General features: G+C 55.1%; 2 protein-coding genes across 3 annotated transcripts in view; both read left to right on the top strand.

Annotated features, from left to right (window-relative positions):
• The first annotated feature begins 4,580 nt into the window (after window positions 1-4,580).
• On the top strand, window positions 4,581-10,690 carry AQP8 (aquaporin 8). Its single transcript, XM_065851118.2, has 5 exons — window positions 4,581-5,004; window positions 6,872-6,998; window positions 7,810-8,024; window positions 9,353-9,487; window positions 9,828-10,690. The coding sequence occupies exons 1-5, from the start codon at window positions 4,748-4,750 to the stop codon at window positions 9,868-9,870; spliced, it is 777 nt and encodes a 258-aa protein (XP_065707190.2). The 5' UTR covers window positions 4,581-4,747; the 3' UTR covers window positions 9,871-10,690.
• A 12,770-nt stretch (window positions 10,691-23,460) lies between these two features.
• Window positions 23,461-25,868, top strand: part of PRKCB (protein kinase C beta) — a 108,085-nt gene continuing 105,677 nt past the window's right edge. Inside the window, exons 1-2 of one of the 2 annotated variants that reach the window (XM_065850363.2) lie at window positions 23,461-23,773; window positions 24,012-24,043. In XM_065850363.2, the coding sequence (XP_065706435.1) occupies window positions 23,604-23,773; window positions 24,012-24,043 (202 nt within the window). In that variant the 5' untranslated portion in view covers window positions 23,461-23,603. The remainder of the gene's footprint in view (window positions 23,774-24,011; window positions 24,044-25,868) is intronic. The other variant, XM_065850362.2, reaches the window with a different exon arrangement.

Below are 25,868 nucleotides of genomic sequence, written 5' to 3'. Positions count from 1 at the left end.
GTGATAACACTTCGCTGTGCCTGTCCTCCAGCCAGGTGACCCACGCGCTCTCAAAAGATAAATGACAGAAATCCCCTTCTAGAAAATTAAATTATTTAGTTCCTTACAGGGATGATCCAGCTCTGGGAACTGAATGAGAAGCAGCTGTTAGTTTAGCACAGAGCATTTCAAGCTGCTCTACAGAGTTACTCGTCGTTTATTTTGTGCTTACAAGGTTTTCTAGGTCTCTGTGCTGCTGGGGCTCAGGGAAATGTGGTTATTGAGGATGGAAACGCTCCGCTGTGGTTGGCCTTACAAGGTGGTCATAAGGAGCCAAGTGCTGGGAGATCACAAGGATGATGTGTGTGTGTGTGCGCTGCATGGGGCTGAGCATCCGTCCCTTCTCAGAGCCTGGTGGATTTTAATGTTCAATACTGGAATTAAAGTCTGAGCGTGTCTTCATCCTGCCGGTTATTTGCCCTTCTTGCAAACCAGCCTACGCTGTGCAGGCAAAACTGACCCAAATCTGTCCGGTTTCCAACAGACAACGGTAAGTCTGTATTAAGAACCCTTGGAAATTTCCATCTGCACTTGAGTCTTACGGTAGCAATTTGAAGTACAACCATGATGCAATATAGGATTTATAAATGGGCAGAGGTCAGCTCACCCAGCTTTCTGCTACGAGCTGCAAATAATTCTGCAAGTTCTCATTCAGTAACGGTTGTTTAATCATTAAGACTATTAAGTCTCCAAGATAAATACTGTAAAGATAAGGCAGTGTCAAATGATTTGCTTTTGCCTATTTTATTGCCCGTTAAAAGAGCTGACCATGGATGCTGGCGATGCCAGCGTCTTTCATTGCAGCAACACCAGTCTGTCCTGTAAAATGTACCTGCACTGGTCCAACAGAGACTCCACATATGCTCAAGTTATACACTTCAGCATTTTAAATGCTAGTGGCACTTGAGCATGTTCTTAAGTGTCTGCTTAAGTGCTTTTTGGAGTTTGAGCACTATGGTTCCTGTAGAAAAGCAAATGAAAGGTTGTGGATCTGTGTGATGAAGCAGAAGAAACAGAATGAAACATTGGAGGGGGATGGATAAAGGAGAGGTGGACGTGCGAAAAGTTCTCTACGGTTCCTAAAAAGGATCTTTGGAAGCTGTTGCTGGTTTTGTGCCACCATTTCCTCTACTAATTGACACAGTTGCTGTTGTCACTTGTTTGTGCTTGCACCAATTCGTTAAACAAGGACAGATAAATCTGTTCACATTAGCAGACACTTATATCTGTTCTCATCCCCACGCCTTCTCATAGGAGCACAGTTTCTATCCAGCTTACTGAGCAAACCTTGGTTCCCAGTATTTAATCTTATCCGTGAGGGGCAAAGGGTGGTAAGAGCAGGGCGGTTTTCTTTGCACATTAGTGGCATCACTAAGTAAAAAACCATGCTGGAGCAGCCTCTGCTCAGAATGATATAGGAGGAATGTTGGATTGAGAGACATGTCAAATCAAGTCTGTAGCCATCACTTATTATGTATTATGATAAACAAGTTGCACTTGAGAGTTGTCATTGCCAGCAAGTCACAGTTCAGGGTAAACGAGATACCCAACACACCTCTGCCAGCTCATGAAGATAAAAATAGATGGTGTGTGGCTGCTGTGACCCTTGGGCTGCATGGGAGAGTCCGGGCAGCCCCGAGCCTCTCCCGGCTGGTGGATCCCGAGCCGGGGTTCCCTGGCAGGTGTGGTGACTTCTGCCTGTGTTGAGCAACCCGTGCGCCTTGGCTGGCCCGTCCTGGCACAGCTGAAAGCTTCAGTCATTGCTGCCTGGGCCGGTTGTGTTTTGCCCACCTGTCCTTGCACGCTACTGGGTCCAGTTCTACCCCTTTGCTGTTTTATGGAGTCAGAGATGATTTGGGGATGAGCCCAGAGGTCACTCATTTGTCCCTCAGGAGGTTCTGGTCAGATTGATGTGCCTGAGAGCACTTTGGAAGCCACAGATGGGAGGTGCTGAAAAAATAATGATTTTATTGTTTTATTTTTGTCTCTGTTTATAAGGTGAACTTGAATTACATATGGGAGGCATTGTTTTCCCTCTACCTGTCCTTACCCCGAGCCACGGTGAGAACAGCAGCGTGCCCTGGGCTCCAAGAGAAAAGGCAAGAAACTGCCAACCCAACTGTTCTGCCAGCGGCACAGTGGCCATGGCCCTGCAAAAAATGGTTCCTTCTCCCGAAACTTCCAAAACAAATCAGTCAGGGTTTTGCACAGCGCTGAAATTTCCCAAGCAAGTTTCCTCCATGGACTTTTATATAATTTTTAAAATTATTATTCTTTTCTTTCCCAGCCAGGCCCGCGTGGCACACAGCGACGCTGACACTGGGTGCGGAGCCGTTTGGCTGGAGCTCCTACTGATGAGTGAAACACATCCCCTAAAGATCACACTTCCATTTTGCTGTTTCAGTCCTGTGCTTAGTAATAATTAGTTCTTTTGTTGCCTGAATGTGGAGCATTTCCTCTGGAAGGCTCAGGCAAACATCCCAGCTCCTCAAACAATAATGGTAAATGTTTAAAAGCCAAGGACGTGGAGTTAATCTTCACTTCTGGGCTCTGACCTTCCAGTGCCAGCACCCTACTGGAGACACCTGCAGCTGGTACAGCCGCGGGCTGGGTGCAATGGCATTGCCATGGACTCTGGTGCTGCTGCCAGTGACCTGGGGCAGCCCGGCTGTGACGTGGTGCCAATGTCTCTGGTACGGTGCTTCGAGAGCTGCTGGTGAGAAGCACCAGATGAAACCTGGATATGTGTTACATTCACCTCTCATAATAAACACCCTGGAAAATAGGTGAAAGCTGGATTCCTTTAGCAGGAGTTAAAATCCTTCTCACAAACCCCTCATCGGGGTGCGTTGGGAGCTGTGGTGGCAGATGAATTTGACAGACTGGTGAAAACCTGCCCGAGGTGTCTGTGCTCCGTGAGCTGCTCAGATGGAATCAGGTATTTTCCTGTCCCGTGGGTCCGTGTGGGAGTTCAAAGAGGACCCCCAAAAACCCACCAACCCCACCACTCACTCTGTATTCCTATGATTTCACTAACTTGCTGCCAAGGCCTTTTGTCTGTAGGAAACAAGCTCTCAGGAGGAGAAACGGGTTGGCAGAGGCTCATTTAGAGGTGCTGGAGCTGGGATTCCCCAGAGCTCTGGCCTGACCCTCTCCTGGCGTGTGCCTGGCAACAGCCATCCCTGTGACAGGCAAGTGGAAATTTCCTTCCCATCCCCAGTGTCTTGTGAAAACATCATAAAACATCCGTGGTGTTCTTTACCCTTGCTTACAAGAGGGGAAAAAAAAAAGACCAACTATAAATCCCAATCCTTAATTACCCACCACAAACACGAGCACTGCCGGCGATTGCTCAAGGAGGTGCAGCGTGGTGTGGGGTGGCATGGGCGGTGACACCGGTGTCCCCAGCCAGGCTGCAGCCCCATGGCCTCTGCTGTGCCCTGGGTCTGGCTGGCTGGCTAGGCTGTGAGCCCCTATGGGGTGCGGTGGAGGTTTTAGGTATGGGGTGAAGTTCACCTTCCAAAGCTGCCAGTAGGTCCCCAGGCACCATCACCAGTGATCTTTAATTTGAGAGCAGCATGAGGGGACACAGATGGTCAGAGCTGCTGCTCCTGCGTCAGAAGCGTTGGGCAGGACTTGGGCTGAGGTTTTGGGAAATCAGCTTTGCCTGCAGTTCAGGCAGGCTCCTCTGGTAACTCGAGGCGAACCAGTCGCCCCACCGCTTGTCTTGGATCTGCAGGAAGAGGTTTGGCGATACAGCTCTCTGCTGATACCATCTTTAAGGATTTAAAGCCTCTGAAGTGTTACTGCAGTAACCCGAAGTAAAAACCGTTTCTGCCGTGCACAACGGTACCAATGTCAGCAGTTTTTGATGGTGTCTGCCCTCCCCGCTGAGCCCTGGACGCTGCTCTGAGCCTGGGCTGGCTGGGGGCTGCAGTTTGCTCACCCACCCCAGCGCGGGTCCCGAGTGCAGCCTCCCCTGCTTCTCCTGCATCCATCCCCATGCATTTCGGGGCTCCCAATAGCACTGCGCTGCGACAGGCTCTGGTTCTCATCTTAATTTTCTTACAAAGAGCTATGCCTTGGCTGGGACTGATTTTTCATGAGGAGTGTTTTTTCCCTCCCCAGAGCTACGTGAGCCATTTCCTAGGTTGCTGCTGGATCTCTGTGTGCCCATGCATGCGATGTTGTGGTCCTTGGGGCACATGCTCCCCCTCTGCAGCATGAGCGGGTAAAAGCCGCTGGGTGAAACAGCCCAGCTGGGCTCAGCACAGGTACCTGGAGTGCCAGCACCTACAGGAAAGGAGTCGGGTCCTGAAGTCTTGGCAGAAAACCCAACAACAACAAAAACACGGCGGGGGGGGGGGGAAAAGCAAGCCTTGAACCAAGGAAGGGCAGTGATAAGGAGCTTTTATATTCCTGGGGGCTGGCCTATCAGCTTTTATTGCCCCCATTTTTTCTTTTTTTTTTTTAACAATGCAAATCCGATCTGGTTTTTTAGAGCCTCCCATCCGCTATCTCTTCACACAGGTGGAGGGGAGCCTGCGGGTGCTCCTCGAGGGTCCTCGTCCTTGCACTGGAGCCCCTCAGGGAACTGAGCCTCCCGCATCTGAGGCACCCTGAACACTCTGCTCTGCAGCATCTCCTCCATTGTGCCTGTGGCACTGACTGCCACCAGGATTCCACCAGCTTCATCCCAGCCCCGCTCATGGCCACGGCTGAGCGCAGCCAGCCCCAGGAGAAGGAGGTGATGATGGACATTGACAGCAGGTCCCAGCCCTCGCAGCCGCACTGGTTCGAGCGCTACGTCCAGCCCTGCACGGCTGAGCTGCTGGGCAGCGCGCTCTTCATCTTCATCGGCTGCCTCTCGGTGGTGGAGGACACTGGGGGCACCGGGAGGCTGCAGCCCGCCCTGGCGCATGGGCTGGCCCTGGGGCTCAGCATCGCCATCCTGGGGGGCATCAGGTAAGGGGGGGCCGGGATCCCCTGCACCATCTCACGGGGTGTCCATGTGTGGGCAGGAGGAGATGCTGGTGTCCCCCACACTCTGCCTTTGGGATCTTTCCTGCACAAACGTCGGTGATGGCAGGAGTGTGGAGCTGCTGTCCAGCCTCGTGGTTCATGGTTCGGTGGTGGTCGTCTGTACTGCCCCGGGCGTGGGGGGGTTTGCTTGGCTCTTCATTGCAACCTTTTATTTTTATCCCCTTTTAAAACAACTCCTTAAAACTGAAAGAGAAGCATTTCTTTGGAAAGCTGAGACGTTTCTTTTTAAAGGATGTCAGAATGAAACATTTTGACACGAGTATGCTACTCCCCTGTGCATTTTCAGGTGAAAAATTTGGATTTAGTTTATAAATTGTTTCAGTTTCTCAAAAGCAAGATTTAAACAAATGTGTGTGTTGGAAATGGTGTCGTTTGATGCTAAGATACAGGTTTATCCTGAAGGGAGAATCTGAAATGGTCCCTGTGGAGTTTCATTCCTTTTCTCTGTGCAGCCCACGGATGGGGGGGGGACACAAGCTGGGTTGGGCTTGCATGTGAGCCCTGGACTCCAGAGCGAACTGACTAACAATTTATCAGCATCTGATTAGGAGGGATAACGCCACAGGGTAAGGCTAGTGCAATTGGGACTGGGTGACCCAGGGTTCGTGTGCTGGCAGAGAACCCGGGCGCCGCTGCACCCTGAGCACAGTGAATCCATGGGCCATGGGGGGTGTGACAAGGGGTGTCCTGGGTGCCCCTGTTTGCTTCAAAGCCAGGAGGAGCCGGCTCAGGGTCCTGCGCAGGGAGATGTGTTACCCCCTAGTCATGTTTTACAGGTTTGTGTCCCGAGGCTGAGGAGGAGCATGGCCGGGGATGAAGGCTCAGCTGCGGTCCATGCCATGGCTGGGCAGGTGCTCTGCCGGGGTGGATCTGCAGCCAGGTCCTCCTGTAGCTCCTGGGCTCCCACCCTGCCCAGGGCCATTGGCAGCCCAAGACCTACCCAGCCAAGGCGTTTGGTAGCCTAAACACAACTTCTTGCTCTCATATGATGGGTACTTAATTACAGCTGAAGAATAAGATGTAATTATAGTTCCTAGACACTCTGACTCATCGCCTTCACCAGCAATTATTATTAGGGCTGATGGGTTATGAAACCTGTTCATTAATGCGTGTCCCGTGGTAATCGGTTTTAATTAGAAGGTATCTGAGTTTGTCTTGCATGTGATCTTCAAGATGAATGATCGGGGTCCTGTAACAGGGGAGCGGTGGCTGCTGCCAGCCTTTCCCAGGCCACGTTGGGCAGCGGGCAGGGATGCAGGGACACCTCTGTGCCTTTGCATCAAGCAGAGAGACATACACCCTGAAACCCTCAGCAGCACTGCTGAGACCAGGAGGTGGCCTCAGCCCTGCTTGACAGTGCTTGTCCCCATCCCTGCCTCCCTGGGGACGTGTCCTGCCAGGCTGGGGACCCGCTGTCAGCACCCTGTCTCTGAGCAGTGGGGATGGGGATACCCATCGGTGTGGGAAGGGGGTACCTTTCCTCCCTGATTCTCTGGCCCTGGAATGACCTTGGGGTCTCTAGGGATCCAACCCCAGACCCTGTCCCTTTACTGCCCCGGAACAGCAGTGCTGTGGGAGGGCTGGGGGTCCAGCGGGAAGATGCTGTTGCTTTGAAGCCGCAGATGCAGGGAAAGCAAATGTCCGGATTCTATTCTTCTGCAGCATTTTCTCATGGGAGGGACACAAAAAGCATTTGTGGCTCCAGCCCACAGCAAGTGTGATGCTTGAACCCCCAGGAGTGACCCCTCCAGGGACAAACCCTTCACCAATGCTACTCTCTCCTTCGCAGCGGAGGCCACTTCAACCCCGCCGTGTCCTTGGCCGTGTGGCTGATTGGCGGGCTGAACATCACCATGCTCATTCCTTACTGGGTGTCCCAGCTCTGCGGAGGGGTGATAGGAGCCGGTCTGGCGAAGGTACGGACAGCCAGGGGGGTCTTTTTGCCCAGGGCTAACCTGGGGTGCAGGGACTTCCCTGTGCCCAGCCCTGGGGTCTCCAGCACATTGGGTGTGAGGAGGAGGGCAAGGGGGCCACGGTGCGTCGGCTCTGTGTGTAGTTCAGAGCACCGATGTCTCGCAGGGTGACGTGGCTCAGAGGTGTGCTGTGTGGGCACAGGGTTGTCTGGTGCCCGGTTCCTCCTCCTGGGTCTGTCAGGGTCTGACTGCAGGACTTGGACAATTTACCCCCTTGCAGGCTTGGGTCTGGCAGTGCAGATGTGGGGGTGCTGCTTTTGCACAGCGTTCTGTGGCTCGACTAATTAATTCTTGACAGCAACTGCTCCCTGGAGGTTTGTTTTGGCGCACTGTTTAGGCACAGGACGATTCACGGTGCCTCTGCAGCTCCAGCTGTTGTCACACATGATGTTTGCTTGTGCTTCCACTTACAGCACTGTGCTGTGAGGTTGATCTGTGTTTGGTGCTGCCAGTTCCCAGCGTCCAGGCAGCCCACACCAAGCAGCACGATGCCATGATGCTACCACAACCCCCTTGGCAACTGGGTGAGGCTGATGCCACCCAGAGAGCAGTGGCTGGCTCACTATCTTGGGAGAACCTCCACTAATGAATCTGTATTTGCCAGGCACTTAAGGCTGGCTTTCAGGAGAAAAGTGCTGAGATTAGCTCCTCTTTAACCCTACGCTATGCCGCCCACGCTGTCCTGGCTGAGCACATATGCCAGCTCAAGCCCACAATATGGCGCGTGGATGGCACAACCAGGCTGTCTGTGCAGGTGGTGGCAGTGAGCGAGCGATACATGAACACCAGCGGAGGAGCCTTCAGCAGCATCGCAGCCGACGAGCAGATCCCCTCTGTCATCACGGGCGAGATCGTCATGACCACCTTCCTGGTGCTGGCAGTCTGCATGGGCGCCATCAATGAGAAGACCAAGACCCCGCTAGCCCCATTCTGCATCGGCTTCACGGTCACAGTCGATATCCTGGCGGGGTGAGCTTGCGAGTCCTCTCCCTATGCGTGTCCCCACTGGCCAGCTGGTGCCATCCACCCCAGCAGCCACTGTCACCAGGCAGGGTGCCTTGAGCAGGGTGTCAGGATGAGACCACAGGTTGTAGGGACAGAGCTGATGCTCAGAGCTCCCTGTGGGGCTGGGTGGGTAGAGCCCAGGGGCTGCTCTGAGCAACAGCATCAGGGATCCCCCAGCCCTCCATGGGCAGCATCATGGCTGCTGCATCCCGCACCTGGGATGGGATGGGATGGGATGGGATGGGATGGGATGGGATGGGATGGGATGGGATGGGATGGGATGGGATGGGATGGGCTCCCTTGCAGCACAGCACAGGACCTGCTGGCCAGGGCAGCTGAGGAGAACTAAGCACACTGCAGAGGCTGGGGATGAGTCCCCTGGCCCCCCAATATTTCTGGGGGGAACTGCTGGGCGCAACCCAGTCGGGGGCAGGAGGGGCCGGTAGCTGGAGCCCAGCGCGTGGCATGTCAGCCAGAGCAGCTGTGACAAGTACCTGTCATGGGCTGATAAAACCAAAAGGCCACACAGGTGATGTTTGTTGTAGGAAGCCCTGAGCAAACAGGAGAGGCTTTATCTGGAACCGTTCCTTGCCAGGGTGCTCGTGGCTGCTGGAAGCGCTGCCAAGCGCAGGCTCGGCGCAGGCGGGCGTTGTGGGCAAGCAGCCTGGGTCTTGTGCCACTGCAATCAGATAACGAGTGCATGCAATTTTGGATGTTAATGGGTTGTTTAGTTAAGGCAGTGCCCCCTCTAGTGGGATTCGGAGCTTTATTTAAACACTGCACAAACCTCATGTGCAAATATTTATCTGTTGCAGTTGTTTCTAATCTGTAAACACTACTGTCTTTCCTGCCCTGCTCTGCTACCCATGCATGTCACAGAGCTTTCCTTGTTTAAAAGCCCGGCTCCCGGTAAGCCCCAAAATAGTCTTGGCACTGGTGCTTCCACCCCACTCTGGGTTTTCCCCAGTTTGCACTTGCTGGTGAGCAAGGGCAGGTGACCGGCTGCTGTAGGACTGGGCTGGTCCCTGCGCTGCAGCAGAGCAGCCACTCAGCTCTGGGCATCGTGGAAGGGAACTGTCCTGAGACACCAAGCAGCTGTGCTGCAATGGACCCTGGGGTGTCTGCACCTGCTGAGCAGCCCGATCAGGGCCAGACGCAGCCAGGAGCCGTGGGAGGGGGACGCTACTGCCCCCCCAGCACCTCCCAGTCTGTGCATGGCCCTGTGCAGGCGTGGGGGTGGGTGCTGGTCTTGTGTCCCACAGGGTGACGCAGCCAGGTTGTTCCTCTTGCAGAGGTGGCGTGTCCGGAGCCTGCATGAACCCTGCCAGAGCCTTCGGGCCAGCTCTGGTCGCCAACTATTGGGACTACCACTGGGTGTACTGGGCAGGGCCCATGACCGCTGCCCTGCTTGTTGGAGTGCTGGTGAGGTACGTGCTGCCCGTGGCGGTCAGGGGAACAGAGAAGCATAGGCTGACCCCCTTTCCCACCCTGTCAGCCCCTGGGGGCTCTGTCCCTCTCCCTGGATCAAGGCTGCAAACAGCCGCTTCTCTCAAGAGATGTGCAGGTGTTGGAGACTCCTTTTTCTTCTCTTCCTCACGAGAAGAGGGTGACAGCAAAGATCCAACCTGCCTCCAACTCCTTGTATTTGACTGTTCTGTCTGTGTCTTCTCATGGGGTGAATCCAGGCTCAGGCTGGCACTGGGTTTCTGACGCTTGTAACAGCAAAAATGCTGACCCAGAGTTTCTCTCTTTTTTACCTCCCCGAAGGTTCCTGATTGGGGACAAGACTGTCCGCCTGCTGCTGAAGTGATGCCGTGTGCGGGGCGCTGTATGTGCTGCCATCCCTGACCTGCCCTGGGCTGCAGCTCAGCACAGCCAGCATTTAGCCCCTGCTCCTGCCCTCGCCATCCCGCCCACCTCCCCTGGAAGCCCGTGCTCGGGAGGTGGTTCACATGTTGCTGCAGGACGATAGAATTCAGCCCAGCTGCACCAAGCAGGACCGGGCAGCACTGCTCTCCCCTGGTCTTCTGCCAGCCCTTGCTATGGGATGGGCTACCCAGGAACATCCTCTGACCCCCACCAGGGCACACAGGCTCCCAGCCCCCCCGGCATCGCCTGAGCACAGGGTCCATCCAACCAGGGCCATGCCAGGGTGCCCTGTGTCCTGGGGGTTGGTACCGCTGCCCCATGCCCAGGGCTCCAGCGGGGGTGGCTGTGGCTGTCAGCCTGGTGCTGGGCTGGGCCAGCAGCAGCTCCAGCTCTCCTGCCCCCCTGCTGGGATGCTGTAACAGGAGCAAGAGCATCTTCCCGAGGCCACGACCTGGTGTGTAGGGCTCCTGTTGTTGGTGGGTTTGGAGCAGAGCAAGTGCTTCCTATGCCCTCCTGGGCAGAAAAACTGTTGCTGTGGCAGGGAGGATGTTCCCGGTTTTCTGATGTCCCCGTGGGGCTGGCAGGGCCCTGCACAATGTCACCTCTCTATTTTCAGCTTGCCTTTTTGTTGGTGTTTGGTTTTGTTTTGTGTTGTTTTCCCCAGCCCGGGAGGTGACCCACGCAGGCACGCACACATGCACAAAGATGTATTATTCTTTAAAAAAAGGACAAGGCTGGAGAGATGCTGAATTGAGGAAATGCTAGAATTAAAGCATCCCTGCCTCGGCTGTGTGTTTGCCTGTATCCCTTCCAGCAGGCAGCTCCCTGGGGCTGGGCAGGGATGCGATATCCAGGTACCCATCACGGCAGCGTGGGCCCCAGGTGAACTGGGCACAGGCAGCTGCTCATTCAGGAAGCAAAATGATGCAGCCCACAGAAGGAGACAAATACCATGAAGCTGTCACTAGGATGGTTGTCATGGCAACACCACAAAAAATGCCAAATGAAGAGCAAAGGAACTGTTTCCTCCCCAGAGGGACCCTTAGGGGCACAGGAGCAGGTGCTGGTGGGAACTGGGGGCCCTGGGGAGCTGCCATGGGGGCCCGGGCCCCTGCTCAGGGTGCAGAGCTCTGCAGGAGTGGGGCTGCATCACTGAGGGTGATGGGCGCCCACCTTCCCCTTTTGAGAGGAAGCACAGCCCGTGACACCACAGGAACCACGCTGGTGGCTGCAGCTGCCTCTGCATGGGGCCGGCTCCATGCTGCACCCCCATTCCATCCTGCACCCCAGCTCCAGGGCCCTTCTCCCAGCAGGAGCAGGCAAGGGGGACTAGCGGTGCTGGTCCCACTGGGTTGGTGACACTGGTACTTGTGATCCCCAGGCGCAGGTGAGGGGGCAGATGGTGCAGGATCGTCTGTACCCAGCTACGGGTATTTCCCTGTTTTGCTGTTGATGTGTTCAGCACGTTCATTTTTTGTCAGGGTGACTTTTGATAAAGCATCTGTAACACTGCCTTGTTTTTCCATGAGTATTATTAAAGAGCTTAATTTATGCTAATTAAATGCCAATTAACTTCTAAGCACTTAATGTGCCTTAAGGACATAAAATACATCTCATTCCCATTCAGTGAAATGTGCATTAGGCCTGGCCGTGGGTCTACACCATGTTTTTATCGCACGTGGCTCTGCCGTGTAGTGGTAACTGCTGCGGTTTGAGGCTGGTGAGAACATGGATGCTCCCACCCCATGTGATGAAAAGCCCAGGGGGAGCCCAGGGCACTCCCTGGTCCCCAGGAGCCACCGAAGGCTCTGCAGGCGTTGTGCACATGTCCAGGCACTGTTGGCTGTCGTTGGTCACAGCGCTTTTGGGATACAGCGAAAAAACCAGGGTGTGCTGTGGGAACAGCATCAGAGGGATGTTCGTCTGTCCCTGTGGCTGCCCGAGCCCTTCCTGCCCTCACACTGCAGCTCTGCCACTGGATAAACACCCTGGTTAAACATTGACCGCGGGAAGAGCCAGTGCTGCTGCCTGCGCTCCCTAGTGCCACCCACTGTGGGGACAGCCTGTGTGTCCCACAGGGAGGCCCCGCTGAAGCCCCGCAGGGCGGACACAGAGCCAGGCTGCTCTCTTGTGGCCCACATCCTGCAGCGGAGGAGCCTGAACCCCAGTCTGTGGCCCCAACTCCAGCCACGTCCCTGCCCAGCCCATGCAACCCCCCAGCCGGACAGCAGCTCTTGCCACACTTCACACCTTGCTCTGAACCCCCAGCCCTGTGCCCCGACCTGCAGCTGGTCCCTGTGGGGGTGGCTCTGTGTCCCCCCTGGCTGGTGGTTGCTTGGGACGCAGCTGCTGGCAGCAGCATCACGCTGGAAATAGCTGATCCCAGTGTGCAAATGTGTGAATTAACGAGTCGGTTAATTCAGCTGAGTCTCCTTCCCTGGCTTGCAGACCTGCCCAGCTCCACTGTGCTGCAGCCCCCCCCCACCAGGAACAGGGAATTCACGGCCAGTCAGGCAGCATGGTGCTGTGACAGGAGCTGTGGTGACAGCGAGGTGCAGCACTGGGTGTCCCCAGTCCTGGCGTGGTGCTGGGTGGGACGCTGCCCACACACTGCCTGTGCACAGGACAGCCCAGCCCGGCCCGGGGTTCAGTGCCACGGGGCTGCGGCTGCTCGGGGGGCTCCCTGCAACAGGACATCCCCAGGGCTGTGAGCCCAGCAAGGGCTGGAGCAGCTCTGGCCCTGTGCGGGTTATTTGCTCAGCCGTGGAGTCTCACCGGGTGACGTGTCCCTGCCCGCGCCATGCCCTGCGCTCACAAAAGGTTTTTCATTCCCGGCACAACAACTCCTCCCTGTTCCCTCTGCCCGCTCACCCGTCAGCCCCAACCCCGCGGTCCAAAGGAGGATTAAGGGAGTCTGGCAGTGTGCTTCCTCAAAGCCTCCTCTTAAAATAGCAGCATCCCTGAGCACAGGCAGCACGTCAAGACACCACGAGTGTGGCTGCGGTGGAGTATGATGGATGGATGTTTTTTGGAACATGACCCATGGGAGCATCTGGGAATTCTCACTTTGCTCTGCTGTAAAGGTTTTCTTTGTCAGTCTACAGCTGGAAAAATCACAGCCTTAAAAATGAAAGGTGATTTAATTCTTTTAGCTCGTTTTGTCCATTGGGCAGAACCACAGCATCTGTGGAGAGCAGGTCATGATTTGGCTGGCACGACTCTCCCAGCCCACCCCATATTCATCTACTGGTCTCCGCAGGAGCCATGGGAGCACCGTGCTCACCGCCCGGGTACCGGTGTCACAGAGAGCTCCCATGGGTGCTCATTGCTTGGTCAGGGCGTCCCGGGGGCGAGCGTGGTGGTGGCTGCGTGGGCACCAGCGTGAGGGTGTGGGGGACAACGGAGATGGGGGATGACGTGTGGTACCACGTGTGAGCTGGCATCTGTATGTAGGAGCTGGCAAGAGAGGCGACGGTGGAGGGAGTGGGAGTCTGAATGTGTGCGAGGAAGTTTTGAGAGCCGTGCCACCAGCGGGATCCAGGTGCTGTAGGGTTGGGCTTGTGCCTCTGGGGCTGCGGGACACACCCCAAAGCCAGGCAGTGCCCCTTGCTACTGTGCCATGTCCCTCGCTGCCATGCCATGTCTCTCAATGCCATGCCACGTCTCTCAATGCCATGCCATGTCCCTTGATGCTGTGCAACCCAGAGCACTGCACCAGCCTCCGCTGCTATATTTACTCTGCAGCCCGAGAATAAGGCACAAATGCCAGAGCAGCCTCCCCACCAATTACCATATATGCAAAGAACACTAACGAACATCACCACCACACGCAAAGATCCGGGGGCTTCTGCAAACAATGGCAGCTGGAGAGGTGGGGGCGTTTCACAGGGGGCAAGCGGGGACATCCCCAAGTGGCCCAAGCCCGGTCCCCATGGCAGAGCAGGAGAGGACCTGGAGCAAGGAAATGGGCGAGGGGGGCTGATCCCTCTGCATCCCACCCCTTGCTTCTGCTTCTGCTAGTTATTGATCTTCAACTTCTTGTCGCTGTCGTTTGCAGCCCACTCGGGCTCCCTGGAGAGGAGCCAGCACAGAAACGTGCATCCTGGGAGAGGGCCCAGGGGATGGGGTGCGGGTGGGTGGGGACCAGGGACCCCTGAGCGCCAATCCCCCTGACTGGTGGGGGTTTGGAGCCACTGGCGGCAGCGGCGACTGAACCTCCTCTCCCCACCCCCGCTGACATTCAGCCTCACTTCCCCCAGCACCAGAGTGTTTTGTTACCCGGCATCACTCAAGCTGGAAGGATTTACATTTTAAATGGTTTTTGAATGGATTTGGATAGATGTCTACTTCCAAGTATTTTTTTTTCAGCTTTTGCCACTTTGAGTGTTTGTGGAGAGGGAATAATAAACAGAAACTACACAAGGCAAAGCCTCAGATAACTAATTTGTGCTCATGATGAGAGTGGAAGTCCAGGTCCAGACACGGAACTCCTGACCCTTGCTGTCAGCGTGCTGTGAGCACCGGCTGTGGAGGTGTGTGAGCAGCTGCGGTCCCGCTCCCCGCACCATGGGGCCCCACTCCACCCCACAGCGTGTCCCCAAGCCCGGCGGCCCCCAGTCGGAGCTGCTCTGTCCCTTGGCAGCACAGCCACCATCTGCCTCCCACCCTGACACCCAGAGTGGACACAGGCTCCTGGTCACCATGCGGAACAGGGAAGAGGATTTGGAAGCATCAGAGAGAAGTTTCTGCACCCCCAGCCATGCGCAGCCTGTTCTGTTGCTGGGCTGCAGCTTCATGCTGCCCCTTGCAGGGGCTGCAGAGCTGATGGTGTGATCCCAGACGTGACCATGTGCCACATCCCTGTTCCTGTCCTCCTACAGTGTCAGCCATGAGGGATCTGCTGGGGCTGACCCATGAGCTCCACTGGACGGGGCAGCCCTGAACTGAGCTCAGAGCTGGTAAAGGGGTCACTGCCCCCGGGCACCCCCTGAGCCTGTGTTAGTCCATTGTCCCCAACACGCAGATTTGCCCATAGTGGTTGATCCCAATGCTGCTGGCAAGAACCCAAGGAGATGATTTAGCTTCAGAAAAAAGAGATTCTATTGCTCTTTGCTGGATTTCTCAGCTTCTGGAGGATATCAAACTTTTGCTTTTTAGCAGCGAGGAATCAGAGCAGCGGGACTTGCAGGCGTGGAGGTGCTTTGGTTGCGCATCGCTGGCTGTGCTGATGGTTTGGTTGTGCCATGCTGGTGTCAGAGTGAGGGTGAAGGAGCTTGACAGAGCAGCAGGACAGGCTGGAGCAAAGGCTGGCGGAAGGGGAATGCTAATCAGGTTCTGTGCTGGCAGCAGCCAGAATGCTGCACAATAAATAGCCTTTTTAATTACCGCACAATATTTACAAGATTGCTTCCTCATTTGGGAAATTAAAACAAATGCTCCATCAAAATGATCAACACTGTACAGAGAAGCACAGGGCTGATAAAGAAATACATTGGCTGCTAATGAAGGAGTAATTGGCACCTTGGTGCTGGTGGGGCTTCCTCCGCTTCTCTGCAGCCATGATGTGATGTGAGTGTCCCTGGCCTCGGCAGCGCCGGGACAGCGGTCCCTGCACCGGGGTCTCTGTGCCGTGGTCCTGGCCAAACCACCCTGCACCGTGCTGGAATGGGGCAGAACCAGGGGACTAGGGCAGCTCAGCCCCTGCAGACAGAAACATGTGAATGTTGGGCAGAGGGTACCAAGCTGCAAAATGCCTTACACATACACATTTCTCCTGGCCGTGTCTGTCTGTCCTGCCTGGAGCTGCCTGCTCCCAGCGCTGCTTGCTTTGCTGCCCATCTCCTGGTGGGATTTCCCACGCTACAGGTACTGGGGTCATGTGGTGATATGGGACTCAGCTTTGATTTAAGGAAAAAAATAGAGACCCAGAGAAAATTTCTCAGGCTGTGGTTGTGGGGGAGCACGGGGCAGAGGGGACTGACCCACGGGTTTTGGTCCCTGAGTATCTGCCATGGCTCAAGCCGTGTGGTGCTGGGAGGTGGCTGTCCCCAGCCCCAGCAGCGCCGATGCTGCCGGTCGGGGGGGATCTGAACCAACCCCCGCTGCTGCCCTTTCCCTTTCTCCCTCCTTTCCTCAGCTCCTTTCCCCTTTCATTCCTTTTTTTTCCCTTTTCTTTCCAGCTCTCCCGTTGCCATGGGAACGGTGACATCCCGGGGCGGGCGGAGCTGCCGGGCGGTGCGGAGAGAGCCCGTGTCTGCCCGGGGCACCCGGACACGTGTGGGGGTCCCCGGGTGGGAGGTTCCCGGGCGGGGGGTTCCGGGGGGGGGGTCCTTGCGTGGGGGCTCCCCTTGCCCGGCACCGGCAGTGTTGCCCGGCAGAGCCTGCCTGCGCGAGCAGGTTTCGGGAGCAGGCAGGCGGTTGAGGAGCAGACAAGGGGTTGGGGAATAGACAGGGAGTCGGGAGCAGGCAGGGGATTGGGGAGCAGGCAGGGGGTTGGGGAACAGGCAGAGCACCCTGCAGGAGCCGTCCCGGCTAGAATGCACCAGAAATGGGTCAAGCAGAAGGTTTCCAAGGACATTTGAAAGAGCAGCGGGATTTAATTATGTTCAGCTACCTGCTGACAGTGCAGCGAGTCATTTCAGTGGAGGAGATTCCACCTCGAATGAATCGGGGCGGGGGGGGGCGGAAATGGCAGGATGGTCCTCAATATGCCAAATGTTGGTTTATAAAGGAGCACATAGGACATGATGGCCGAGGTCCAGCTGAGCTGAGGGTTTCACCTGCCACTAGTTCCAGGAGCCCTGGAGCAGGGAGGACACTTGGGAAAGCCCAGGTGACACCTTGCAGGTTGTCCTCAGACCCCAGTGCTGCCCTGGGGGGTGCAGAAGCTCCTGGATTTCATGGAGAGGTTGGGAAGACGGATATTGGGGAGGGCTGGGGAGAGCGGCTGGCTCAGTGGCTGCTGGTGGAGCACAGACCTTCCTCCTGTCTCACTGCAGATGTGAGCGCTGGGTGATGAGGATTATTGTCACCTGAGCGCTTCAGCAGCTCCCAGGCTGGGAGCAGTGGGTGGCTTGGCCATGGCCTGGTGTACAAACAGCCCCGGCAGACAGGAGCTTCCATGGTGCCTTGTGTCCCCAGCCCGTTGCTCTGGGTCCCTGTGGCCCTTGCCCCAGGCAAGCGCTGGGTCCTGCACGGCAGAGCTGACAGGGCAGGAAGGAGCTGGAGGAACCGCACTCAGGAGGGAATAACCAGAAAACAATTTACTGCTTCCTCCAGATGGCAACTGATGCGATGTGGCTAACAAACACAGATGAGCAAGTGTAAGGGAGGGATAAATCACCGGCATAGTTTGTGGAGTAAAACAAACTGCTGTGATCTACAGCAGAAACATCCTCCTCGGCCAGTGCTGAGCTCCCTGCCCTTCTCTGTGCGGGGCTGCAAGGACAGGACCAGGGACCCAGGGGCAACCCAGGGCAGCCTGGCACCTGCACCCCTGCAGCCCCCCGCCCAGGGGATGCCCTGGGGGTAAAGAAAACCCAGCAGCAGCTGAGTTACTGCTGTCCAAAGCCAGTCATTTAGTCAGAGAGGAGTGAAAACCTCATGCAAATGTTTTCCATTCACGAATTCTTTTGATTTCTAAATTAGTAAAGCAGCAAGTCTTCCTGGGGGATTTTTTTTTTTAATGAAACATTTTCAAATACTTCTGGAAATTCATCAACAGGTAGGTTGATCCCTATGTTCAATTTTTTTTTCATTGCTTTTCCTCCCCAGCTTTGTCTGACTTTAAATGTTTGTGGTCTGAGTGGTACCACAAGGTCTCCCGATGCTCCACACTGCACAGACCAGACCAGCTTGTCTGCAGCTCTGTTGATGGAGCCCTGGAGCCACCACCAACAGGAGCTCCCTCCCCTGCAATGGTGCTGCTGGACGGAACCGGTCTGGAGAGGAGTGACCGAGATGCGGAGATGTGATGTCACGGCTGGACATGGCAACGATGTCAGTGGTAATTCCACAGAAGGGCTCCTGGTGTTGAACTCTGCATGTTGCTGCCTGGCTGTCCTGAGCCCAGAGGTCCCCTTTGCACCTGGTGTGACAAGCAGAGGTGGCGGTGACACTCTGGCTGCCATCACCACACTGCGTCCCACGGTGTGCTAACCCAGCTTGGAAGGCAGTGGGAGATACCCAGCAGTTTGGATCAATAGTGAGAAGTAATGACCACTTCCTAGGACATGAAAGCCACTTATTGATCAAACGGTTTTGGAAACATGCAGCAAAACCCCCAGGATTTCACCACTAACTTTGTTTAAGCAACTATGCAGGGAGGCGGTTTGATGTGGGCCATTTCTGGATACATGAAACAGAATTAATTTGTTCTCCCTAAAAACCAGCAGACAGGAATATGAAATATTTAAATAGCCTAACCATGTTTGTGATGTGCCCAACCACGCAAGTACCTGATGTGCAACTCAGCTCTCCATGCATGCAGGTTTGGAGCACTCAGTTCCTGCAGATTTTGGCGAGTTTGGTGCCGGTGCTCCTTGCCAGGGTGAGTGGAGGGTGTATCACCACAGGGCAGTGGAAGACGCAGGTTACTCATTTGTTCATCTGCAGTGTGCTTTGCCTTGAAGAAGGATGGAAGAAACGTTGGTGGGCCTGAAAAACAGCACTGCATTTCCATGAGCCCTGAACAGCAGGAGCTGCAGGTCTGCATGCTGAGCCAGGAATGGGCTTGTTCCTTTGGATCTCCCTGCTGCCCTCAGTATGACCACATCATCACATCCCATTGTTGTCTTGGGCCCAAAACTCCTGGTGCAGGAGAGCACAGACCAGCTGGGAGCCTGGAAACGGGGCATGAGCTCTGCTTCTGCGGGAAACCGTGTTCTCTGGTGTGCGGGGAGATGCCGTCCTGCCTGCTCTGCCCTGGGTGGATGGAGCCCTGTTTAACTACTGTTTTTTATCACAGCTCCATCTCTTGCTCATACCTCCCACCCTAGGATGGCCATGTGGAGGGTCAGCATATTCCAGGTCTCTACTGACCCAATAACCTGTGCTCTGGTCCCTGTTAGGGATAACGTTTCTTTGTTCTTTTTGCCCAGGGTTTCCTCACCCCTGCCCAGGACACCCAGGTGTCTCTGGTCGCTGTGTTTGGAGCTGGGTGGGCAGAGGGGCTCTGCCAGGCTGGGGCCCGCGGTGCCCCTGGCAGCCCCCCCACGGTGGGCAGCACTCCCGATTCTCTCAGCGACAGCCCTGTTTGGTTCCTCTCCAGCACCTCCCCACAGACCCAGAGCAGGCAGCCATTCGGCGTCAGCACTGCCAGATCAAAACAAGGCTGCTAAAAAAGTTGGGTGGAGGTAAAGGGAAAAAATTGCTTTTCGTATCTGAGACTGCAGCAGTGGCTCGTCCAGCCCAGCGTCACCACTTGGCTGTGCCTCTGCAGCTCTCCCTGTCACTGTCCTGTCACTGGCCACCGGTAGTGATTTCTGGAACATCCAGGCACTAATGTTTGGGCTGCTTTGTTTCACAGGGCGGCTGGCTGTGAGGGACGCTCTTGCCTCCGGTGGGTGGGTGACTAGGTCTCTCCTCACATGAATGCATCTTTCTTCCTCACTCCGTCCTCCCTGCATGGAGGATGTGAAACATGCAAAAACCATGAAAGCAGAAAGGGAAAAACCAGCACAGTTGATGTTGTCCCACTGCGGGGAGGGGGCTACCTGTCACCCCCTCCGTTCCAGTGTCTCCAGTTTCCTCCTAAGAAAGAAGAGAATGGGGGTGTGGGGGAATCTGCCTTTCCCTGGCAACAACATTTGGAATGGAAGCTTTTAAAGCTCATATCTCCTGGACCCAAAAGAGCAGTGCTGCTGCCCAAGTGGGCATCCTCAGGCCCTGGGAGACCCCCGGGACCCACCACCCTGCATGCAGCCTTCTGCTCCTGTGAGCTCCCAGTGTGCTCACTTGTGTCCCCAGAAAGCTTCACCCGAGCTCCACAGAGCTGCAAGGAGGCACGGGGAGATGCACAGGGAAATGCACAGGGAGATGCACGGGGAGATGCACAGAGAGATGCATGGGGAGCTGCACAGTGTAAAAGCCAGAGCTAGACTTGCTGCTCGTGGAGCGATTTCTGCTTGGCTGCACCCGCAGGGAGGGCACAGCAGGACCCCGTCCTTGCTCCAGGATCCCCTCCCTGTTCCTGCCTTGGCCTCCTGGTGTGCTGGGGGGGGTGGTGAGACAACATCTGCAAATGGAGGCGGAGGCCACTGGGCACTGCTGAGACACCTTTATATTTAATTAGAGTTTGCCTCTTCCTCCACCTGTTTCCTGTGGCGGATTTAGATCCCTAAGAAACAAATGCTGAAAAAAAAAGAGAAAAATCTGTTCAGCAGCTTTGAATTCTTTAGAGAAAGCCCATGTGGGCACCAAGGGAGCAGCATCCCTACAGCAATGCAGGGCTGGAGACTGCAGCGCTTGCCAGGAGCTCCCAGTGCTCCCACGCAAGGTGGGACGGCAGCTCCTGCACCCGTGGAGCCAAAGCTTGCTGAGGAAACAGAGAATTTACCGTGTCTTTTGGGATTCTGCCTCTTTGCTGGACTTTGGGGCTGGGTCTCCCCACTCCAGCGCAGGGTGAAGCTGCAGGGCTAGAGCCGGTGATGCAGCACACCGAGTTGTGTGTTGCAGCAGGTATCTGACCCAAACCCATGCCATTTGTTAGTTGTGGTTCAGGTTCTTTTGTTGGAAAGGGCTTGTGTTTCTTGTCTCCTGCAGCCGCGACCCCGCAGGCTCCCGTCGGGCTCTGCTCTGCCGTGCACTCGGCAGCTGCTGGGGGAGGATGAGGTCCCTTCCTCAGGATGTGAATCACGTCTCTATGGGAGCTGCTCCTGCACTCGCTATCTCTGTGTCTCCTGGACTGAGGGGCTGCTCTCCCAGCCCTGGCAGGGCAAAGCACACTGGATTTGCAGTGCTGTGCTGTAGGGACATGTCCTGCAGCTGCAGACAGGGAAAGGAGCCCCCATTTGCCCTTATCACTCGCTGGGTTTCAGTGCCCTGCTCTGTCTGATGGCAGGAGCTGATGAAGGGGAAAATACGGTACAAAACCTGCACTTTTCTGGAAAGAGGAATGAATTGGGCCGATTTCCCCTCAGCTCTGCACACTGCGCTCCCCTGAGATTGCTGGTTCAGAGTTGGTTGTTTGTCAGTCCTCTCGTTGCACCTGTGGGGACTTTACTTGCATTAATAAATACAACAGTTTCCTTAGAGGAAGGAGCTGCTGGGATATTCAGCCTGACATTTCAAAGTGCTGAGGGGATCTGGATACCCAGCTCCCATGAAAATCAGCATGGTCTTGAAAATCCTGCCTTTAATACTATATGACTCTGAGCGTGCTAAATAATGAAAACAGTAAAATAAGGAAAAAAGAAAACAACCTCCTGAGAGCAGGAACTGTACCTGGCTTTTGTACTTCTTGGCCCAGCAGAGTGAAGAAAGCTTAATACTTACAGGGGGAAATTAAAGACATATTCTCAGTGGCTTCTGCTGCTGCTGGGTTTCATATGCAGAAGCTATGCGGGCTGCGTTTGGAAAATGGGTACACACAGTAAAAGAATAACAAAGAAGAAACAGGCAAAGCCCAGAGTTTACAATTAAAATGAGAAGAATTCAGCCTAGCATGGCTACATGTAAAGTGCATCATGCACTTAGGGTAATACACCACTTTCTTTCGCGAAAGTACACAGGAAAGGAATCAAAATGACCCGTTATTATTTTCATTATTACTCTCATTCCTTTGCATGCAGAAGGAGTTATTTCCGTTGTGCAGATTTCTATGGGCAAAGCAGCAGTGAATAGGGGCTCACCCCCGGGCAGAAGCCACCCCGCAGCATGGGCTGGCACAGGGACGGTGACGGGGGAACACGCACCCCGGCCCCCGCTCTCCCCACACGCTGCGGGAGCCTTGGGAAGGTTCCCCTTCATTTCCTCACCACACAAGCACAGCACGAGGAGGGATGCCTGCAATTTATTTCTCCTTCTTAGCATTAAAATCCCATGGTGCGGGGTGTTAGTAACAAGCCTGTCTGTTTATGGAAAGCCGACAGCAGCAGGACAGGTCAGCTATGCTTTATTATTGTAATGAACCTTCTAAAGCAGCCGTATAATAACAGTTCTGGGCCTATTTCTGGTAAGTCTCCTGGGCGTTTAATTCCATAGAGCTGGAGGGGCATTCTTCAGAGAAAGAGCTCGTAGGATGGAGGGCTGGATCACAGCAGAGCCAGGATGGTCTCGGGACACAGAAGGAAAATGATCACGTGGCTGCAGAGCCAGAATTAAATCCTGCAGTTGAGATTTTGAAAGACTGGTTCTTCACAGCAATATTTTCATGATTATGTTTCAATTAAAGTTGTCTCCTGTTTTGGTTTGAATTTTCATCTCCGCAGCTCCCAGGCCAGGCATGATGCAGCACTGGGCTGGCAAAAGGAGACCTGGATGTTGGAGGAGGAGGCTGACAGATCCGATTTTCAGTGTCCATGAATGCCAGCAGGCAGCAAGAAAGATGAATGACAAATGTGGTTTGAAAACTCCTCCGTGCTTGTCAGCTGAGGTGTTTCCAGTGAACTGGGTAAAAAAAAAGGTCATTGTTAGAACTGTAAGTTAAAAAAAGCCCAACATTCCGAGAGGACCTCTAAGCTGGTTGGCTTTACATCTCCTGTGCCGGTGTGTGAGCCCTATTCTGCCCCAGGACGATGGCCCTGCCCGGGCTGCTGGTGGCCACGCTCCTGCTGCCCTGAGCCCTGTAAACCCTGGTCCCAGCTGGTGTTCCAGCCTGGATCTCTCTGAGTTACTGCTGCTGCTGACCTGTGCTGTGCAGAAAACCGGGGTGGAGCAAAATAATTTTGACCTTAACATTGGGAAGCCTCAGACTCCTCAGGTAGTTTGGGAAAAAACATCATTCCCAGTGCCATCCCTGCAGTGGCCATTTTCTGTTCAGTGCAGGTGCCCCCCGACTGACCTGAAGACAGGATTGCCCTGGTGGGTTTTTTTGTTTGTTTGTGGTTGTTGGTTGGTTTTTTTTTCTGTTTTTCTTTTCTTTTTTTTTTTTTTTTTAACTGTTATTATTACCACCATTATTATCAGTTATTCACCTCCCGCTGACTCGTCATCCCTCCATCCTGCCTGCCTGGACAGCAGTGACGAGAGGACGGTGTTGCTGCCCTAGCGTCGGCCTGGGGCGAGCGGGGCTCCCGGTGGTGCTGGCGTGGGGGCCGCTGCCCGCACTGCTGCCCGCGTTGTTGCTGGTCCCCCCGCTCCTCCCCGCCGGGGCAGCCTCGGCGCGGGGATGCAGGTGCTGTATGTAAATGAGACGCGTAGGCGGAGCATCTCTCGGTCCCGCCCCCCGCCCGGTGCTATGCAAATCAGCATGCAAAAGAAGAGGGGCGGGGCTGTTGCCGAGCGGCGCGAGCGGAGGGGCGGGGCTCCCTATGCAGATGAAGGGGCGGGGCGGAAGCCTTATGTAGATGAGGGGGCGGGGCGGCGGCGGGCGTGTGTCGGTTCCTCCCGCCAGCTGCGGCCAGAGGTTCCCCGCGCAGCCGAGCCCCGGCCGCAGCTGCAGCGGACGGACCGCGCCGAACCGGGCCGAGCCACAGCGGACCGGGCCGAGCCGGCGGCCGGCAGCCCGCGCACAGCATGGCCGAGCCGCCGGCGGCTCCGGGCCCCGAGGGCGAGGAGGGCCCGGTGCGCTTCGCTCGTAAGGGCGCCCTGCGGCAGAAGAACGTGCACGAGGTGAAGAACCACAAGTTCACGGCGCGGTTCTTCAAGCAGCCCACCTTCTGCAGCCACTGCACCGACTTCATCTGGTGAGCGGCCCCCCGAGTCCCCGGCATCGCCACCGCCACCCCCGGGATCCCCCTTCACCCGCTCTGGGACACACGACCCGGCCCGGCGGGACCCCAGTCCGGCCGGTCTGTGTCCCCGGGCACCCCCTCCCGGCCCGCCTGCCCTCCTCCCCCCCGGTGCCCCCTCTCTCTTTCTCGCCGGCGGCGCCCGGCAGGATCGTTCCGGGGCCGGTGTCTCACACCGCCTCTCTTTCCGCAGGGGCTTCGGCAAGCAGGGCTTCCAGTGTCAAGGTGAGTGTCGCGCTGCCGGGGCGTCCGGAGGGGGAGGCAGGTACCGGAGCAGCATCCCCGCGGGAGCCGCCGTGCCCAGGCCGGGGAAGCAGCTTAGTCATTTTTTTCAGCTACCGAGCAAGTGGATGGTGCTTTTAAGCCGGTCGGGTTTCCTTACCACAGATAAGCGCCCAAGACTTCAGATAAATCCCCCCGGAAAAGGCAGAGGGAAGTTTATTGTTTTTAACATGCTTTACATGAAAACGTGTGTTTTAATGGCAAACAGGCTGCGCGCTGGCTTGGTGGCAGTCCAGTGCCATAACTGTGCAGCCTGGAGGAACTTGAATGGCTTAGTTGTGTTGCTGGGGAAAAATAAGGCTTTATAACAAAATACACTGCAATATCTTCTGGGTTACTGCAATCAGAATTCTTTGTTCTGATAATGCTGGGATTCTGGAAGGGCTCTTCAGGGATTTATGATATTCCCCTAGGAAATGAAGATGGATTAGCCAGGTTTTATTGGGTTGCTTGGTGCTCTTTTAGCCAACTGCAGGTTGCTTGCAGCTAGCTGGCTAATTCTGGCCATGATGGTGTGGGTCACACCTGTGAGAGGTTAAAGTCTGGGCTTGGGATTCAAACAGGGCTGGTGCTGGCAGTGAAATTTTGCTCTTAGGAATATTTGGGCAGAGTTTTATCTTGGTGGGTGGCCGAATCCCAAGTTGAGGTATTTAGCATGCAAATTAAACATCTGCATAGCTCTAATATCTCAAGGACAGCTCGGCTTGGCAGTCTGTGTATCTGAAGCAGAGAGCAGTCCCCTGGGTGACCGCGTGGCACTGGATCCAACCCGGAGGTGCCACGGTGGGTGCAGGTGGGAGGGCTTTGTCTTGGCTGCTCTCAGGAGCATCTCAGCAGACACTTGTACAAGCAGTGTTAAGCATAGCCCAATCTGAATGTCACTGCTGTTCATCCTTAACACTTGCCTTAGGAGTATAACTGCAAAATACCAAAAGCATCTGCCTTCCAAACCCCCACCCAAAGGCCTGGGCTGGTGTTGGCAAGCAGAGGAAAGCAGATGTGGAGACGAAAACATGTGCTAGTGGTGTTACTCAAGGTCACAGCTTCCCCTGGTACTTGAGGTTTCATACATGGGCAGTTAAGCCGTGTTACTCAGAGTTTTGTGCAGCTCGTCTCTCATATTGTGCATTTTCCCAGGTTTACCCACCTGTTATTTCTCTGGCTTCACTTACAGTGCAGGCAGCATCATGCCGGGCGTATTTGTGCAAACACAATGCCCCTGAAATTTGAAGTGTGCTAGAAAAGCTGGTGGGGATCATCTGCTGGTGGGGCAGGGTTTTCTGTGTCATTTCTAGTGCTTTACTCAGTTCTACCTATAGCATTCAGTAACAGATAATTTGAGCCTTTTCAAGTCCCTCTTCCAGCCATTAGGAGCTATTGTCCAAAACTGTAATTGTGCACTAGCTTCGGGCTTTATCCTTAAAGGTTTTAAATCACTATTAAATCAGTCTTCAGTGGGAGGTGAAATGGGGCCCGTGAAGGTGGTCTCAGACTTGCACAGCAATTGGCCTCCAGATGGGGAGAGCAGCTGTTAAACAGAACAGTCCTGTCCTGGAGCCCTTGTGAGGCTGCAGTGACACCAGTAGATTCCCAGTAGCACGCTGTGCTCAGTGACATCTCCAGAGGTGCCTCACCGGTCTGTAACACATCTTTCTGCCTTAAGAAACCACTTTCCAGGTTATTCTGGTGTTACAGACATGAAAACCGCATTACTGTATTGCAACAGGAAATTTTGCAGATGGTCGTGTGTAGAACAGACCAATTTTTA

Source organism: Patagioenas fasciata, chromosome 15, assembly GCF_037038585.1.
Source record: "Patagioenas fasciata isolate bPatFas1 chromosome 15, bPatFas1.hap1, whole genome shotgun sequence".
Lineage (NCBI taxonomy): Eukaryota > Metazoa > Chordata > Aves > Columbiformes > Columbidae > Patagioenas > Patagioenas fasciata.
Note: the sequence above shows the minus strand (reverse complement) of the source record. Positions and strands in the feature narration are given on the sequence as shown.

What these genes read in the sequence shown, in the direction of transcription:
- AQP8 (XM_065851118.2), top strand. Translation starts at nt 4,748, where the DNA reads ATGGCCACGGCTGAGCGCAGCCAGCCCCAGGAGAAGGAGGTGATGATG. An exon ending in GCCATCCTGGGGGGCATCAG is followed by an intron (nt 5,005 to 6,871) that starts GTAAGGGGGGGC and finishes TCTCCTTCGCAG; the next exon opens with CGGAGGCCACTTCAACCCCG. An exon ending in TAGGAGCCGGTCTGGCGAAG is followed by an intron (nt 6,999 to 7,809) that starts GTACGGACAGCC and finishes CTGTCTGTGCAG; the next exon opens with GTGGTGGCAGTGAGCGAGCG.